This window comes from Eupeodes corollae, unplaced genomic scaffold (assembly GCF_945859685.1).
Source record: "Eupeodes corollae unplaced genomic scaffold, idEupCoro1.1 scaffold_1150, whole genome shotgun sequence".
Taxonomy (NCBI): Eukaryota; Metazoa; Arthropoda; class Insecta; order Diptera; family Syrphidae; genus Eupeodes; species Eupeodes corollae.
In genome coordinates this window covers 300-17000 of record NW_026605756.1, presented here as the reverse complement: position 1 = coordinate 17000, position 16701 = coordinate 300, and the positions used below count along the sequence as shown (strand labels likewise).

General features: G+C 30.3%; 1 protein-coding gene across 4 annotated transcripts; it reads left to right on the top strand.

Moving 5' to 3' along the window:
* The first annotated feature begins 7257 nt into the window (after positions 1–7257).
* On the top strand, positions 7258–16210 carry LOC129953603 (uncharacterized). 4 transcript variants are annotated; one of them, XM_056066845.1, is made up of 7 exons: positions 7258–7350; positions 7745–7889; positions 13510–13858; positions 14155–14772; positions 14975–15159; positions 15258–15423; positions 15607–16210. In XM_056066845.1, exons 4-7 carry the CDS (start codon positions 14208–14210, stop codon positions 16080–16082), a joined length of 1392 nt encoding a protein of 463 aa, XP_055922820.1. In that variant the 5' UTR covers positions 7258–7350; positions 7745–7889; positions 13510–13858; positions 14155–14207; the 3' UTR covers positions 16083–16210. The 4 variants fall into 4 exon arrangements, with proteins under 4 accessions (XP_055922820.1, XP_055922819.1, XP_055922822.1 ...); XM_056066844.1 differs by lacking the exon at positions 7258–7350 and having other exon boundaries at positions 7675–7889; XM_056066847.1 differs by lacking the exons at positions 7258–7350; positions 13510–13858 and having other exon boundaries at positions 7675–7889.
* The last annotated feature ends 491 nt before the right edge of the window (positions 16211–16701 follow it).

Sequence of the window (16701 nt, the reverse complement as noted above, 5' to 3'; positions counted from 1 at the left end):
ACCCCTTTATCTTATCATCCCTCTACCTGACCCCTTTCATGGGTTTTGGGAAAATCCCAATTGATACTTTTAAGATCTTAATATTTTTGAATGAATCTTTGGAACAATTTGATTTGAGTGATTTTGGATAGGGAACAAGTTTTAGATTTTCGATTTTGGAAAAGGGGGGGCGGGGGTGCATTTTTTGTAAATTTTTCATACTAAAAATCAATATTAAGAAACGAATCTCTGGAACAATTTAGAAGAGCCCCGGAACAATTGGGAACAAGTTTTGGAATTTTGAATTTCGGAAAAGGGGGGCCAGAACAAGGATAACATGATTTTTCGACTTAAAGTGTTTTTTTGGCTTCAACTCTTCATTTTTGAATATTTTTGAATGAATCTTTGGAACAATTTGATTTGAGTGATTTTGGATAGGGAACAAGTTTTAGATTTTCGATTTTGGAAAAGGGGGGGCGGGGGTGCATTTTTTGTAAATTTTTCATACTAAAAATCAATATTAAGAAACGAATCTCTGGAACAATTTAGAAGAGCCCCGGAACAATTGGGAACAAGTTTTGGAATTTTGAATTTCGGAAAAGGGGGGCCAGAATATGTTTAACAGAGTAGTACACTGTTAAGTTTTATTTGGACTTAATATCTTTATTTTTGAACATATTTGAATGAAACTTTGGAACAATTGCATGTGAGTGATTATGGATATAAAAATATTGTTTAAGTTTGGGAGTTTGTAAATGGGGGGGTTGGGGATGTTTTTTTGAATGTAGGCATATTAATTTTTAACTTCATAGAGTTGGAATCTTAAAAACATTTTGTTCTTTGCTGAAAGAATACAGCTTTGGCTTAAAATTTTAAAATTTTTCGAGGGGGGGCACTCGGGAGGGTAAATATTATTTGTTTCTTTTTTGTGCGCCTTCAGCGTTATTTGCTTATGGTTTTGGACGAAATTTGGATACGAGCTGGGAGAAGTATGGTTTGACTTGGAACACTTTTTTAATTTTTAATTTTTGAAAAGGGGAGGCTAAAATATTTTTTACAAAATAGTCATTTTTTTGAAAGATCGATCATCAGCGTAAATAATAGTTTATAAGCCAAGTTTTGGTTGCTGTGCATGTGCTTAATCACGTTTTATTAAAATATAGGCTTAAAAAAAAAAACAAAAAAATTGGGAGATGTATATTGCATTTTTGAAAAAAAAATTTTTAGGCAATATCTCTTAAAATATACATTTAACGACTCTCATTTTTTGGAACAATGGTTAGAACACTTTTTAGAATCTAAAAAAATAAAAAAAGTTGGAATTTCGAAAAAGGGGGGGCTAGAATTTTTTCAAATTTTGCCCATAACTTTTAAAATTTTGATCATAGAGGTCCAAAAATTTAGAACAATGTTCAGAACAACTAGAACAACCTGGAACAATTTTCAAAAAAACGATTTTCGAAAAAGGGGGGATAGGTCAAAAACAGTTTTTGGGGTCTAAAACCCCCATTTTTGGGTATTTTTCAAAAAAACTTTGGAACAATGCGGAACAAACCGGGAACAACCTGGAACAACTTTCCAAAATTGGAAAATCATAAAAAGGGGGGCTAACTTCACGCACTCAAAAAGTAAAGGATATCTTTCAGATATTATTTGGAAATGTTAAAATCGAAAACTACCATAGCAGCGTTGCAGTGATGAAGAATTCTGGAATTCTTGGTTCAAAGTGCCCGTAATTAGTGCGGTGATGAGGGATATAGAAAAGGGAAACAGATCGCAGATTTGGTTGGTGTTAAGATGAATATCAAGCAGGAGTGCCGGAGAATCTATATTGCCCATTAACAATTGGTGAGCAAATAATATATCAGCGTTTTTTCATCTAATATATAAAGGCTGCAAACCTATCAGCTTTAGTCGATCGGCATATGGAAACAAGCAGACAAGTTGGATGTATCATCCCAGGGTAGGCCACGTAAGGCAAATCGAACGAAACGTCTTTGAACATTTTCAATTCTGAGTCAATGGTTTTTATAAAAGGGATACCATACTTATCATGCATATTCAAGATGAGGACGGACTAGGGAAATGTAAAGCTCTTTAGTTACAAAGGGGTTGTAAAATTTTTTTGACTATCTCTTAATAAAACCGAGAGATCTATTAGATTCATTAATAATTTGGTCAAAATGGGAATGGAAATTCAGGTGTTTGTCACACATAATACCTTGACGGCGTCATTAAGGAATTAGTATACTCTATGAGATGGGATTTGTTTGCGCGAAAAGGTCATTTGTTTACATTTACCTACATTTAACTCTAGGAAATTATGCATGCCCCAAACAAAAAAGATATTAAGATCATTGTACAAGTAAGGCATCAAATGGAGCAGAGATAATCTTAAAAATTTTCTTATCATCCGCAAACATTAGGGTATCTGAGTGTTTTTAATTTAAGACAGACATCGTTAGAAGATAAGACGAAGAGAAGTGGGCCAAGGTGACTACCTTGTGGGACTCCAGAAGTTGCATGTATAGGACTGGAGACTGTGTTACGGAAAAGAACTCTATAAGTTCTATTCGCAAGATAGGAGCTTATCCAGTTTATAAATATAGATGGAAAGCCTAGAGCTCTTAGTTTAAGATTAATTATCTAATGGGATATTTTATAAAAGGCTTTGCTGTAATCAGTGTATGCAACATCAACTTCTTTGCCATTCTTAAGGGCTGACAAAACTTTGGATATAATCAATTAAGTTAATCGTAGTGGATCTGACTTTAAGAAAACCATGTTGACAGGGGAGAATAAAGGCTTGCAATGGAAATAAACGGAATCATAAAATAAGCTTTCAAAAAGTTTTGGAATGCATGAAAATTTAGCAATAGGTCTATAATTGTTAATTTCAATTTTATTGCCTTGTTTATGAATGGGAAATATAAATGAATCTTTCCATATATGATATATGATAGAGAATGCATACATTTTTTAGAACAACTGACGGCACGCCAACAGGACCAGGGCTAAAGTTTTCTTTGAGGCTTACGATTTTGGCAAGTACCATTTCTTCAGTTATTGTAAACGATGAAAGGGAGGTTTGAGTGCAACCATCTAAATAACTAAAGTAGTGTGGATCAGGATTATGCAGATGTTCAGTATACGATTTGATAAAGTAATTAGCAAATAGATTTGATATGGTTTATGGATCGGAGGAGATCGGAGAGAAACCCATCAGATTTTCGTTTGACATTTATAAACTTGGACAATTTCCTTGCATCAGAAAGAAGGTTATTTTCCATTTGGTTAAGGTATTGGTTATAAAATGATTCCCTTAATTCAGAGAAAAAATTAAAGGCGAGAAGATAGTTGTTGTGATCAGTATCAGATATGAATAAAATAAGTTTAAAGCCAAAATCTGAAGCTTTAAAAAGATATTTGATTCGAAATTCAACTTTGAGTAATGTTTTTATTAGGTTTCTGTTTTTCATAAAAAGAAAACTGTCAATTTGATTTTTCTCAAAATTTTAATTTTTTTTATTTTTTTTTCGATTTATAAAAACAACCGTTAATTGCATTTTTTTCCAAAAATATACTTGGTAGTATCACGCAACAATATATCATATAAAATTCAAGTTTCTTGTCATTGTTTCGTGAGATATTTAGAGTTAACCGAAATTTTCACCTTTTTTACTTGCGACATATAGGAACTATATGGCAAGTTTTGCATTCGTGCAAAATTTCGAACTCGAGATTTTAATCAAACATGATATTACGATGGTAAAGAAGCCGAAAAAAGTGGGTCCCGCGATTCCGTCCGGTCGGTTTTGTCTGTCTGTCCACGCTCCTACAGCCTAAACCATTGGGTCGATTGACTTCAAACTTGGAAGTTAAGGTTTTCAGCAGATTCGCGTTAGGCGTTTTTTTCATTTTTTTTTTAAGATCAAAACTAACAGTAGCCCCCATACAATTTTTTTGGTCAAAAAACGATAATTCGAATTTTCTCAAAAACAAACCGATAGATTTTTCTTAAATTTTCTCTAAAATTTTATTTCTTAACTTGGCTTCTTTTAATAAGAAAAATATATTTTTGTATTGCTCAGGAATGGTACCGCTCATAGAACCGTTATTTTGTTTTTTAATTTTCTCAGCAACTTATAAATTGATTTCAATTATTTTTTTTCAGAGTAAGCTCTTATATTGCCTTAACAATATGTGATTATCAAAAGTGCAATTTTTAATTGTTTGAATTTTTAAAAAAACATTGAAATTTTTTTTTTCAAAACTCAATATCTCAAAAACGGGTCAACATTTTTTTACAAAATTCAAATGTAAGGCGTATATTTTTAATCTCTAAACAACTGCATACCAAAAATATTTTTAGAACAAAATTGAAAAATTTTATAAACAAAAAATTAATTTAAAAAAAAACCGCTCTAACGATTTTCAAAAAAATAATTTGGAAAATCAACGGTTTTTTTATTTATAAAATGGCATTTGAATTTTTAAAGACAAACTTATTTTTCAGGTAAAATTTTGAATCTTAAAAAAATTTTTTTTAAATTATTTTTACTGTATTTAAAGTAAATTATTTTGACAAAATTTTAATTACATTCCTATCTTTTATCCAAATTAATGCATTTGGTTATAAATGTATTTTTATAACTATAACTATTGTAAATACCAACTATGGCCGTGTAGCGCCCATGCATCGGATTAACGAATATGATATGTTTAATCAACAATCTATTTTAAAGTGTCTATCAAGAAGTAATATCTTGGTACTTTTGTATACCTATATGATTTTAAAATATTATTCTTTTGCTTGCCTCCGCCTAAATAAAATGATAAATACTTAGTACAAGTTAAAGAAACGGGCCAGAAAGAGTATTTTCTATTAGAATCACTTTTTCAACGTGTACACATTATACCTACCTAACCTACTTATAAAGGTATTACGTACATACAACTTCCTGTTCCTATACTTGTTTCTTTTAAACTTTAACGAAAAAAATAAACTGAACTTAATAACTACATGTTTGCGCCTGAAAACTTATAGGAAATGAGAAATGGGATTGGATTGTAGTAAGAAAAGAACCTTCAAATTACCAATAACATTCCTTCATTATCATCATAAACATGGCTTTATCTATCTAACCTAACTACCTAACTACACAACCAATAGGAGGCGATCGCTTTACAATTTAAACATTTATGGTATGCCTCTTTCTTATCTTATTTATTTTCCATCCTGGTTCTTCTTATATGAAATTACAATAAAGCTATCTAAAGGAAAAAAGCTTTGAAGGAACAAGTTGAATCTATATGAATCGCATCGTAGCTTTATACATAATAGAAACCATTTTTCATATACAAAGATCGTACCCAAGTAAAAGCAGACTTATGAATGTAAATAACAACAAATATGTGTAAAAGATCCTAAACAGCTGACGTAAGCATGTAAAAGTTTGTTTCATCCCCTTATTAGATACAATATTAAGCCATTTTGTTTGTTATATAAAGTGCATTGATATAAATAAAACAAAAACAAATTCATGAACCTTCATATGGATGCTCTTAATGTGAAAACATATACAAGTGTAGACTTTTTGGGTCGAAAATTAATTATCTCCCTTATTCTGCTGGCTGCTTATGGGAATGGAAATAATATTTTTTCTCGCTTCCGCTGAATTTCTCCACTTTCGATACTAACGCCAACGACTCGGTATCGGTATCTTGTCGTCCTAAAAGTTTCGGCTCATGAGAGTACTAAGGTTTTCATATAGAAATATCGCGCGGATTTTTTTGAGACAAATCAAATGGCGTTTATATCTTTGAAGACAAACTTATTTTACAGGAATATTTTAAAAACTTATATAAGTACTTTCTTAAACATACTTTTAGCATACAGGAGCAAGTTCGTGCGACCCAGTCGTGCATTTTATTTAATGATGTCTTATGTCATTTAAGTTTAAACTTGAAAAAAACTACTTCTCTGAATTTTGTACGTTAATCAAAACCAATTTACAAGATTCTTATCATAAAACTTGTATATGTAAACTGCGAAAATCTATTAAATGTTTCAGTTTTCTTAGGCAATGTATTCTTTAGTTAGTAATTATCTTTTATCGAAACAGAAGATTTTTAAATATTCATATACCTGCAACTCACATTTTATAATTGTTTCCAATAAAAAGCTTTAAAAATAAGAATTTTATGATTTTATCATTCGCAACTTTGGTCATGTCTGAAAAAATGACGAAGTCCCAGTGTAAGCCCAGGGTTAATCGACGTGGCCGAACTTGATTGTGTACCGCCAAAACCTGGATTCAACTCAATTTTTGTTGCTAACCCGCCACCGTAAGATTAGAATCATAAAATTTATGCAATTTTACATACAGAATATGGCTGATGTTTTCATTTGATGGAAAACTTTCTTAAAAATGATGTTTTTCATATTTTGTATGCAATCTAACATAACTCCGTATGTAAAATGTCATAACATTTTAGAAAAATCCCATCAAACCCAAAATCGAAACAATAAACAGTGCTAATTGTTGTTGTATGCAACAATTAATAATACGTAAGACATCAGTGTGAGTGAACATGGCTATCAGCAGGAAACTAGTCGACCGAACATCAACGAATGTTTACATGTCGCATTTGTTTAATTCAAACCAACTTCAATTTGAGAAAGTATGGTGTCGACTGTCGCGTTCGTTTCAATTGTAAGCTCTTTTAAACTACTCATTCTGTGGCCATTTTGATTTGTAAGTTCATTCGTTGCTGGTGCGTTTCGTGTCCGTCGCCATAATTTTATTAAAATTGAATAAAGACAAATTAAAAAAGGCCTTGGTCGTGTATTTTCTTGTCGTGTATTTAAAAGTTATAAAGTGAAATTCAGAAAACTAAAAATATAAAAGGAAGAATTCAAATTTAAAAAGGTAAGTCCTTAATATTTTATAGGAATTACATACATATACATATATATGTGCCGTCTGTACCTAAAATATTCTTGTTTTTGCAATTAATTTTTATAAAAATAAGCAATTAAACCAGTATATTTACTTAGTATTACTTATTTCTTTAAAATGTCAAAGTTTTATCCCATTTCCACTAAATATTAATAACTGATCTCTTGGTATTAATCAAATAAAATTGCAACACAATTCTTTGGTACATGCTGTAAACAATTTTTATACTTTGCATCTAATGATTTTATCTGTTTCTCTTTTTATGTATTCTTAAAATTTAAATCAAAATGTTAACTGGAGGTACTTAAATTACAAGCCTGTTGGCCATTATTTTATACAAACCGAGCTGTTCAAAATTCGTCTTACTTCTGTTTATGGAGCACCTATATTAAATGTCATCGGATTAAGGGTAAGTGTATTTAACATACGTAGCTTTTAATATTTTATTAGAAAAGGGTACATTCTTATTTTTATTATCAAGAATTCACGCTGCATTTCTATGTACTGCATATATAGAAACGCAAAATGAAAACGTTTTGAAAACAATACCTTGCAAAACTAAACATTACCAATATTGCGTTAATTGTGTTTGCTAGTTTTACGAAATAGAGGAGAAAAAAATAAATTTCTAGTCAGTCAATTTTTTTTCTTATCAGATTTTTGAGCTGATTGATCTTTCAGCAATCTTCCATTTCAATCTATTTTTAAGCGAAAAATTGTTTTCTACTTTAATATATAACAAATACTTTCGTTTGTAATGATTTCATTTCTTTTTATTTGTTCTTAAATTTTGTGAACTGGAGAAACCTCAAGAAGGAACGTAACGGGTTGATTATTCAGGAAAACTTAACATCCACCTGTTCAATACTTATGACTTTTTCTATGGAGCACCAATATTTAAAACACTAATTCAAAATATAGCTGAACACAATTGTCATCGGATTGAGAGTGAGTAAATTCAACATAACTTTAAATTTATATAAAATATGATAAGTTTTACTGTTCATTTAAAAGAATGCTCGAATAATAATGCATTTACTTGCATAAGTAGGGACGTACAAAAAACATTACAAAACTAGACATCGCACATTGCGTTGATTGGTTTTGCTAGTTTTATGAAATATTGAAGAACAATATTCTTTTCCATTCGCCCGAAAATTTTGTCTTATCAGATTAGATTTAATAGATATATCTTATAATTTCAACTTAATTCAAGCTATATATAATATTAATTTTTGTCCAGTATGTCCGAAATAATTTGATATAGATCTAGTAATTTTACCAATCTTTTATGCAAACCAATTTTCTGTCAAAGAGGAAGTTAAAACATACTTATTTTGGTTCTTACCATTATACATAATTATATGAAAAGTTATTATAATTTCATTTTCAATTTTTACTTGCGACATATAGGAACTGCATTCGTGCAAAATTTCGAACTCGAGATTTTAATCAAACTTGATATTACGATGGTAGAGAAGTCGAAAAAAGTGGGTCCCGCGATTCCGTCCGGTCGGTTTTGTCTGTCTGTCCACGCTCCTACAGCCTAAACCATTGGGTCGATTAAGTTCAAACTTGGAAGTTAAGGTTTTGAGCAGATTCGCGTTAGGCGTTTTTTTCATTTTTTTTTTAAGATCAAAACTAACAGTGGCCCCCATACAATTTTTTTGGTCAAAAACCGAAAATTCGAATTTTCTCAAAAACAAACCGATGGATTTTTTTTAAATTTTCTCTAAAATTTTATTTCTTAACTTGGCTTCTTTTTATAAGAAAACCATATTTTTGTATTGCTCAGGAAAGGTACCTCTCATAGAACCGTTATTTTGTTTTTTAATTTTCTCAGCAACTTATAAACTGATTTGAATAATTTTTTTTTCTCAATAAGCTCCTATATTGCGTTAACAATATTTGATTAACAAAAATGCAATTTTTAATTGTTTGGGTTTTTTAAAAAATATTGAATTTTTATTTTTCAAAACTCTATATCTCAAAAACGGGTCAACAATTTTTTACGAAATTCAAACTTAGGACGTATATTTACAATCACTAAACAACTGCATTCCAAAAATATTTTTAGAACAAAATTGGAAAATTTTATATATAAAAAATTAATTTAAAAAAAAACCGCTCTAACGATTTTCAAAATAAAAATTTGAAAAATCAACGGTTTTTTTATTTGTAAAATGGCATTTAAATTTTTGAAGACAAACTTATTTTTCAGGTAAAATTTTGAATCTTAAAATATTATTTTTTTAATTATTTTTAGTGTGCATGAGCCCGAAAGAGCGCATTATTTTAACAAAATTGTAATTACATTCCTATCTTTCATCCAAATTAATGCATTTGGTACACATTTATATGATATATTTAATCAACAATCTATTTTAAAGAGTCTATCAAGAAGTATTATCTTGGTAACCTTGTATATAATGATTTTAAAATATTATTCTTTACGAATAAGGTTGTTTCACATATGATTTACTGGCCTTCGCCTATATAAAAGAATAAATACTTTGTACCTACAAGTTAAAGAAACTGGCCAGAAAGAGTATAGATATGTATTTTCAATTAGAATCACTTTTTCAACGCATACACATTGTACCTATTTATAAAGGTATTACGTACAACTTCTACAACTACTGCTTATTGCTTACGTGTCACTTCTTAACTAAAATCCAAAACGCACAAGAGCTTGACTGTTAACAACACATGAACAGAAATTTCTTGTACTTGTTTGTATGTTTGTTTTTTAAAACTTTAGTGAAAAAAAAGACTGAACGTAATAATTCCATGTTTGCGCTGAAAACTTAAGAAGGAATGTAGTATGTACCTTCTAGCCACCAATAACATTCCTTCATTATCATCATAAACATGTCCTTATCTATCTATCTGCATAAAGCTAAGCACGCCAAGTGAACTATTCTATGGTCGTTTTAGACATCTACCTGCTACCTAACTACACAACCAATAGGCGATCGCCTTACAATTTAAACATTCATGGTCTGCCTCTTTCTTATCTTATTTATTTTCCATCCTTGTTCTTCTAATATGAAATTACAATAAAGCTATCTAAAGGAAAAAAGCTTTTAAGGAACAAGTTGAATCTATATGAATCGCATCGTAGCTTTATACATAATAGAAACCATTTTTCATATACAAAGATCGTACACAAGTAAAAGCAGACTTGTGAATGTAAAAAAAAAAACAAATATCGGTAAAAGATCCTAAACATGCAAAAGTTTGTTTCATCCCCTTATTAGATACAATATGAAGCCATTTTGTTTGTTATATAAAGTACATTAATATAAATAAAACAAAAACAAATTTATCAACCTTCATATGGAAGCTCTTTTCTTAAAAAAACATATACGAGGATAGACTCAAATAAAATGAAGGAAATTGTGTTGACTTTTTGGGTCGAAAATTAATTATCTCCCTTATTCTGCTGGCTGCTTATGGGAATGGGAATAATATTTTTCTCTCGCTCCCGCTGAATTTCTCTACTTTCAAAACTAACGCCACGCCAACGACTCGGCATCTGGTCGCCCTAAAAATTTCTGCTCATGAGAGTACTATGGTTTTAATATACAAAGATCGTTCGGTTTTTTTGACAATTCATATAAGTACTTTTTTAAACAGACTCTTTGCTTACAGGAGCAAGTTCGTACGACCCAGTCGTGCATTTTATTTTTAACACACATGTATTGAGTTCTTGTATTTTTTTTTTAAATTGTTGGTATCTATATCCAAATTGTATTTAAACAAAATTGAATGAATGTGTAAATGTAAGAATGTAAGACCAAATTAGCGAAACAAAAACAAATAAATTAAAATGTAAATCGGTATTTTATAATAATCTATTTAAGAATGTTACTGTACCTATTGTTTAAAAATTACCTAGTTAACGAGTTAGCTAGTTCTTATAATCAGGTACCGATAGCTATAATAACTACACATTATGTTTTTCCTTATCTGATACTTTCTACCGAACAAGCAATTAACCTTAAAAATTATTTCAGATATTTTAGAATGTTGTGCTTCGTTTGCAAAAAAGAGTTTGAGCATATTGATATCCTAATGCATCATCTTCGAAAAAAACATGATTTGAATTCACTCAGTACTTTTCGTTGTTTTGACAAAAAATGTTCTCTATTGTTCATGAGTTCCTCCAGTTACAGGAGACATATAACGCGATTACATGTTAAAGTACTCAAACCTACAGAAATTCAAAAACAAATAAAGCCTAATGTTAAAGTGATAAATGAAAGCCCCACCTTCAATGAAAATAAAATCATACTTGATAGTTCGTTAGCGAATTCAGCTTCAACCGAAACAAATTCTGTTAAGGAAAAAGTTTTTGAAAAGGAAATTGCGATAAAAAAACTTTTGGAAAGCGCACTGAAATGGTCAATATCATTACACTCGAATGACAATTTTTCAAGGAAAGATGTTACGCAATACAGAAAGGTTCCTTAAGTTTCATTATCAAACCAATTCTTGAAATTTTTGATAGCTTTACTAGATCCAAACTACAGTCAAATGAAGTAATTTTAAATGAAATATGTAGTGTGATTCATGGATGTAAAAATCCATTCGAAAAATGTGGTTCAGATTATCTTTTAACACAATCTCTTAAAAAGTGTGGATTTATGGAAGATGTGAATGAGTTTGTAATTAATAAAGAAATAAGTATGAATCATCGTAATGGGGAGTTGAACTTGCAGGAAGTTATTAACAAAGGAGTTGTATTACCGCTTCGCTCACAATTCAGAGCATTGTTTGAAACTGAAAACTTTCTTTCTAATATGCTAAGTCACATGAAATGTTTGAAAACAAATAATCAGTTCATTAATTTTGTTCAGGGAGAACTGTGGAAAACAAAGTGTGAATTGTACCCAAACAAAATACTTGTTCCATATTTTTTGTATGCAGACGAATTTGAAATTAACAATCCCCTCGGATCTCATTCCTCAGTACACTCTATCTGCAACTTTTATTATTCCTTTGCCTGTATGCCCCTTAATGAAGCAAAGCTAGAAAACATATTTTTAGCAGCAGCAATCAAATCAAAAGACATTAAAAAATACGGAAATGAAAAATGTTTGCAACACCTCATAAATGAGTTAAAATTTCTCGAAGAAGAAGGTATTCTTTTAAGGCCACCAGATGGAGATACATACCACGTTCACTTTATTTTGGGTCTTATACTTGGTGATAACTTAGGCCTTAACACATTATTGGGTTTCAATAAGTCGTTTTCTGGAACGTTTTGTCGATTTTGTCGTTTAAATAAAGATGCATGCAATGAAACTTGTACGGAAAATTCTGATAAAAAGAGAACTATAAGTAACTACAACTCAGACCTACAAAAAAATAATCCCAAAGAAACTGGAATTAACAGTGAATGCTGTTTTAATGACATTCCTTCATTCCATGTTGTTAAAAACTTCAGCGTGGATGTTATGCATGACATCTTTGAAGGGATATGCCATTACGATCTTTGTCACATAATAATTCATTTTACTCAAATAAAAAAATATTTTTCATTAGAAACATTAAACCAACGAAAACAAACATTTGAATACGGTCCTATAGAAATAGGAAATGTTTCGAACGAAATACATCCAACTCATTTGCAAAAGCGCCATCTACGAATGTCAGCAAGGGAAATGCTTACTTTTGCTCAATTACTGCCTCTTATGGTAGGAGATATGGTGCCAGTAATTGATGACGTTTGGAACTTTCTTTTAAACCTTCTAGAATTAATTATTATAGTACTATGCTTTGAGATCTCAGATGAGTCGAGGAGCAAAATAAAAACGCATAATGATTAATATCTTCATGTTTTTAAAGACAAATTAAAACCCAAATTCCATATCATTACACATTATCCAACAATATTACAAAAATCAGGACCATTAAGGAAATATTGGTGTTTTAAATATGAAGCGAGGCACAAAAGCTTTAAATTATATTCCCATGCTATAACTTCCAGGAAAAATATATGCCTTACATTAGCAAAAAAATTTCAGCTTAAGTTTGCCAATAGAATTTTAAATTTTAAATATGACACCGTTAAATGCGTAGTTTGGAAGAAACACAACACGCATAGTGGTTTGATTTCATTAATAAGCAACAAAATGGAGGTTCAGAAAGACCGACTGAGCTTTTGGTGCGAGGCAGAATTCAATAGCATTGAATATAAAAGTGGCTATTACGTGTCCAGATTAACTAATGATTATAATATATACTTAATTATAAATTTCGTTCAAATCGAAGAAGATATTACTTTATTCTGTCAAAAATTAAATGAAATTCACTACCGACCCCACTACATGGCGTTTGAAATTGATGCTTCTTATCTGGGTGAATATTTTATTTTAAATTTTGAGGAATTAATTGGACCTCCATCAACAGTAATAAAAACTCCGAAAGGGAAAACTATGATGCACATAAAAGAATACTTTCTGCCATAGAGAAGGTGAAGGAACTTGAGAATAAATGTGTCAATAGAATTGTGTAGGGTTCCAAAATTTTAAATTATAAAAAATTCTTTGTATACTTTCAGTTCCGTTCACTGGGAAAGATAGTCATTAATTATACAATGAATGAAAGCTTAGAGGGCAAAAAAAGCCCTAATCAAAACTAAACCTTCTTGTACATAGAAAATTTACCAACGTATGGAAGGCCAACAGTAGAGGTTGTTGAAAACATATCTTTTAACAACTCAGAGAACAATTCACTTGGACCTCTTCAATGTTTCAGTCAACAAGAACAAAATTGCAATATAACGTCCCTGAAACACAACGACTGTCAGGATCTAACTTCTTCAAATCAGCGATTCGAAAATTCTCAGGATGCTTTGAAAAAACTGCTCAAGTCGTGGCATTTAGATCATTTAACAGAATTCTTCATATGTAAGTCTACTACATCACTTTAAAGCATAATAAATATGTAAAATAATCGACGTTACCTATATCAAATTTCACTTATGTAAGGAAATTTAAAAAATAAAACTTTGTAATACTTGATTTAGCTTTAGAATGAAAATGAAAATAGTTGACTTAGTTTTTAAAGTTTAATATTATACATATGTACATATATAATAGTAGTAATTAATTTTCATAATAATTGTATCAAATCTATACATACACTTTTCTTGAATCTTTGGCAAAACCAACTGCCTCATTTTTTTTTATAATTTTAAATATAGCTGAAAAAATCACAATCGACATTTTGAAAGTAATCAAACGGCACCACATAAATATGCTATTTAAAGATCAAAAAATTGGTGATCTTGTGGTGTTCGAAGAAAGTTTAATAGAATGGCGTTCAGGATTATCCTTGTTTGTGGAGGAAGAGGGTAGTGAATGTACCTCTTTAAAAAGAAATCTGAGTTCTTTATCACCCATCACACCATCTAGTTCAAGAGGACCTGTTTCACCAGAACCAATAGAAGTGTCAATACACTTAGCAGACATATTGAATGATTGCAAGAAATCGAGTATTGTAACACAATACTATGAGCGTCATTCTAAATTACTGGGAGAACACAGATCTATATTGATAAGCATAATATGCTGTTATTTTCAAGAAAATAACCTTCATATGTCCCTAAAAACCAGTTATAGACTAGAAAATGAAATTCTTAATCGTTTTCCTGGAGAAAAACTGGAATATTATCGTGTTGGAAGACGGGGGAAAATATATGCGAAAGCTTGTAACGACAAAAGGAGTTATCGGACTCTTCTCAAACGGACATTACCTTTAGATACGGATGCGTCTGATAGTACTGATGTTGAACCACTAAACCCACGTAATAAACAGTTCTGTAAGTACCTTAAAAATCTGTAAATAGTTAATAAACCATACCACTTAAAGTTAAATTTGCTTGTTCATTTTGCGAATTCATTTTAAATTATTATATAATTATAATTCATTCTTATTACTCAGCACTCTTTTTGTTCTGTGTATAATATTAAGTAGGCAAAAATGTAAAAATAAACATGATAACATATATTATTAACTTACAGCCCCAGAAACTGATGCAGAGGAGTGTATACGCAGCTTAAAGTATGACAACTTATCAGTTACGGAATTTGACAGCTGTTGGCAAGCATGCAGTCAATATAGGATGCAAAACGTGCAGCAAGCTAGTTCACTGGATGATATTTTTGCAAAATGGCCTGAGTATAAGACCCCAACTGGTTTTCGATTGGTAAGTTGCATTGAGTTATAAAAACAATATAAATACACTTATTATATACAGACACAATACGAAAAAAAAATCCCCAAAATAATTAATTTATTCTCCAGATTGACAGGGATTTTGCAACAATTTATGGGAGTCGTCCAGGTATACTTGCTAGATGGCCGGAACAAGCCAGTTCATTAATGAATTTCCTCTTCAAGCAAACTCAATCGAGAGATAAGAAAATGAGAACAATGCTGGAATCTATAAATCAAGAAGATGTTAACAGTGGTAATAAGTTAATTTATTTTTTTCTTTATTCGTATTTGGTAGCAAATCATAAATTCTAGTCCACCGAAATTATGTTATGTTTACTACTTACACTTTTAATTATTAATTATAGGTTAGAAACTGACAACTTTTTACTTTACTTTACCATTAACTTATAAAATGTGTTTTTAATTCTATTTCCAGATGCAACAGCAGTCAAATTGTTATGGTGCCTCCACTTTTTTCTTTTTCCTACCCAAAAATCTGTGAAAAAAGACAACTGTGGAAAGAAGAGTGTGGTCAAATTCACAGTCTCAAGTTCACAGCAGGCATTCCTATTTATGGGTAAATCCATTCAGGAGATTGAAGACCACATATCTTTTTTGAAGAGTAAAGGTGAAAGCATTCAGCCATTTATGCTTGGTATAGGTGACAGTGACTTGGAAAATATATTAAACTTTTATGTATATGTAGATGGAGTTAAGTTTCTTTTCAACTGCTTTTTAAGAGCAGTTGATATTTGTTTTAAGACCTATCATTTGTTTAACTTAGAATATCCTCCTGCTTGCACTCAATTTTGGGCATTCATAGAAAATCATTTTTATGATATGAAAATTACAAAACATATATCATCTAAAATGTTTGTACTTTCAGAACAATTGAAGAGTCCTTCATCTTAAATTTTGTCCGTTGATCGTTTCAAGATTTTAATATGTTTTGACAATAATATTTTTTTTGTGTATAAAGTATCTTTATCTATCATTAATATTAATTAAACATTAGTCTTAAGCCATTACTGTAAATCCTAAATTTAGAGAAAATTATAAGTTTAAAATTGATAAAAAGTATTGTTTTTTAATGAAGTATTTAAGCTTTTCAGGAAATAAAAGAGGACATGGAACTATTTTTTGAAAGTACATTTTAAAAGTCAGTATGGGTAAGCTTACAAAATTTACATACATTTCATATAATTTTTCATGAATTTCATACATGCATACATACAGTTTAACATACTTTCTTTCAAGCTTGTGAATTATGAATATTTAATTGTGTGTCTCATTTCATAGAATTCCTTCAGACTTCCGTATTTTCTATGAAGAATTACAAAACATAATATGTAATTTGCCGTACGAAGTATGAAACGCTGTATTTATTTTGAGAAATAATGCATACGTATATGATACAAAAATATTAATATTTCATATTTTTACATTCATAGATTTCAGAAAATTTCATTCATACGATGCACTTATTTCTCATACATTCTATGACAAAAAAGAATGCATCGTATGAAAGAAA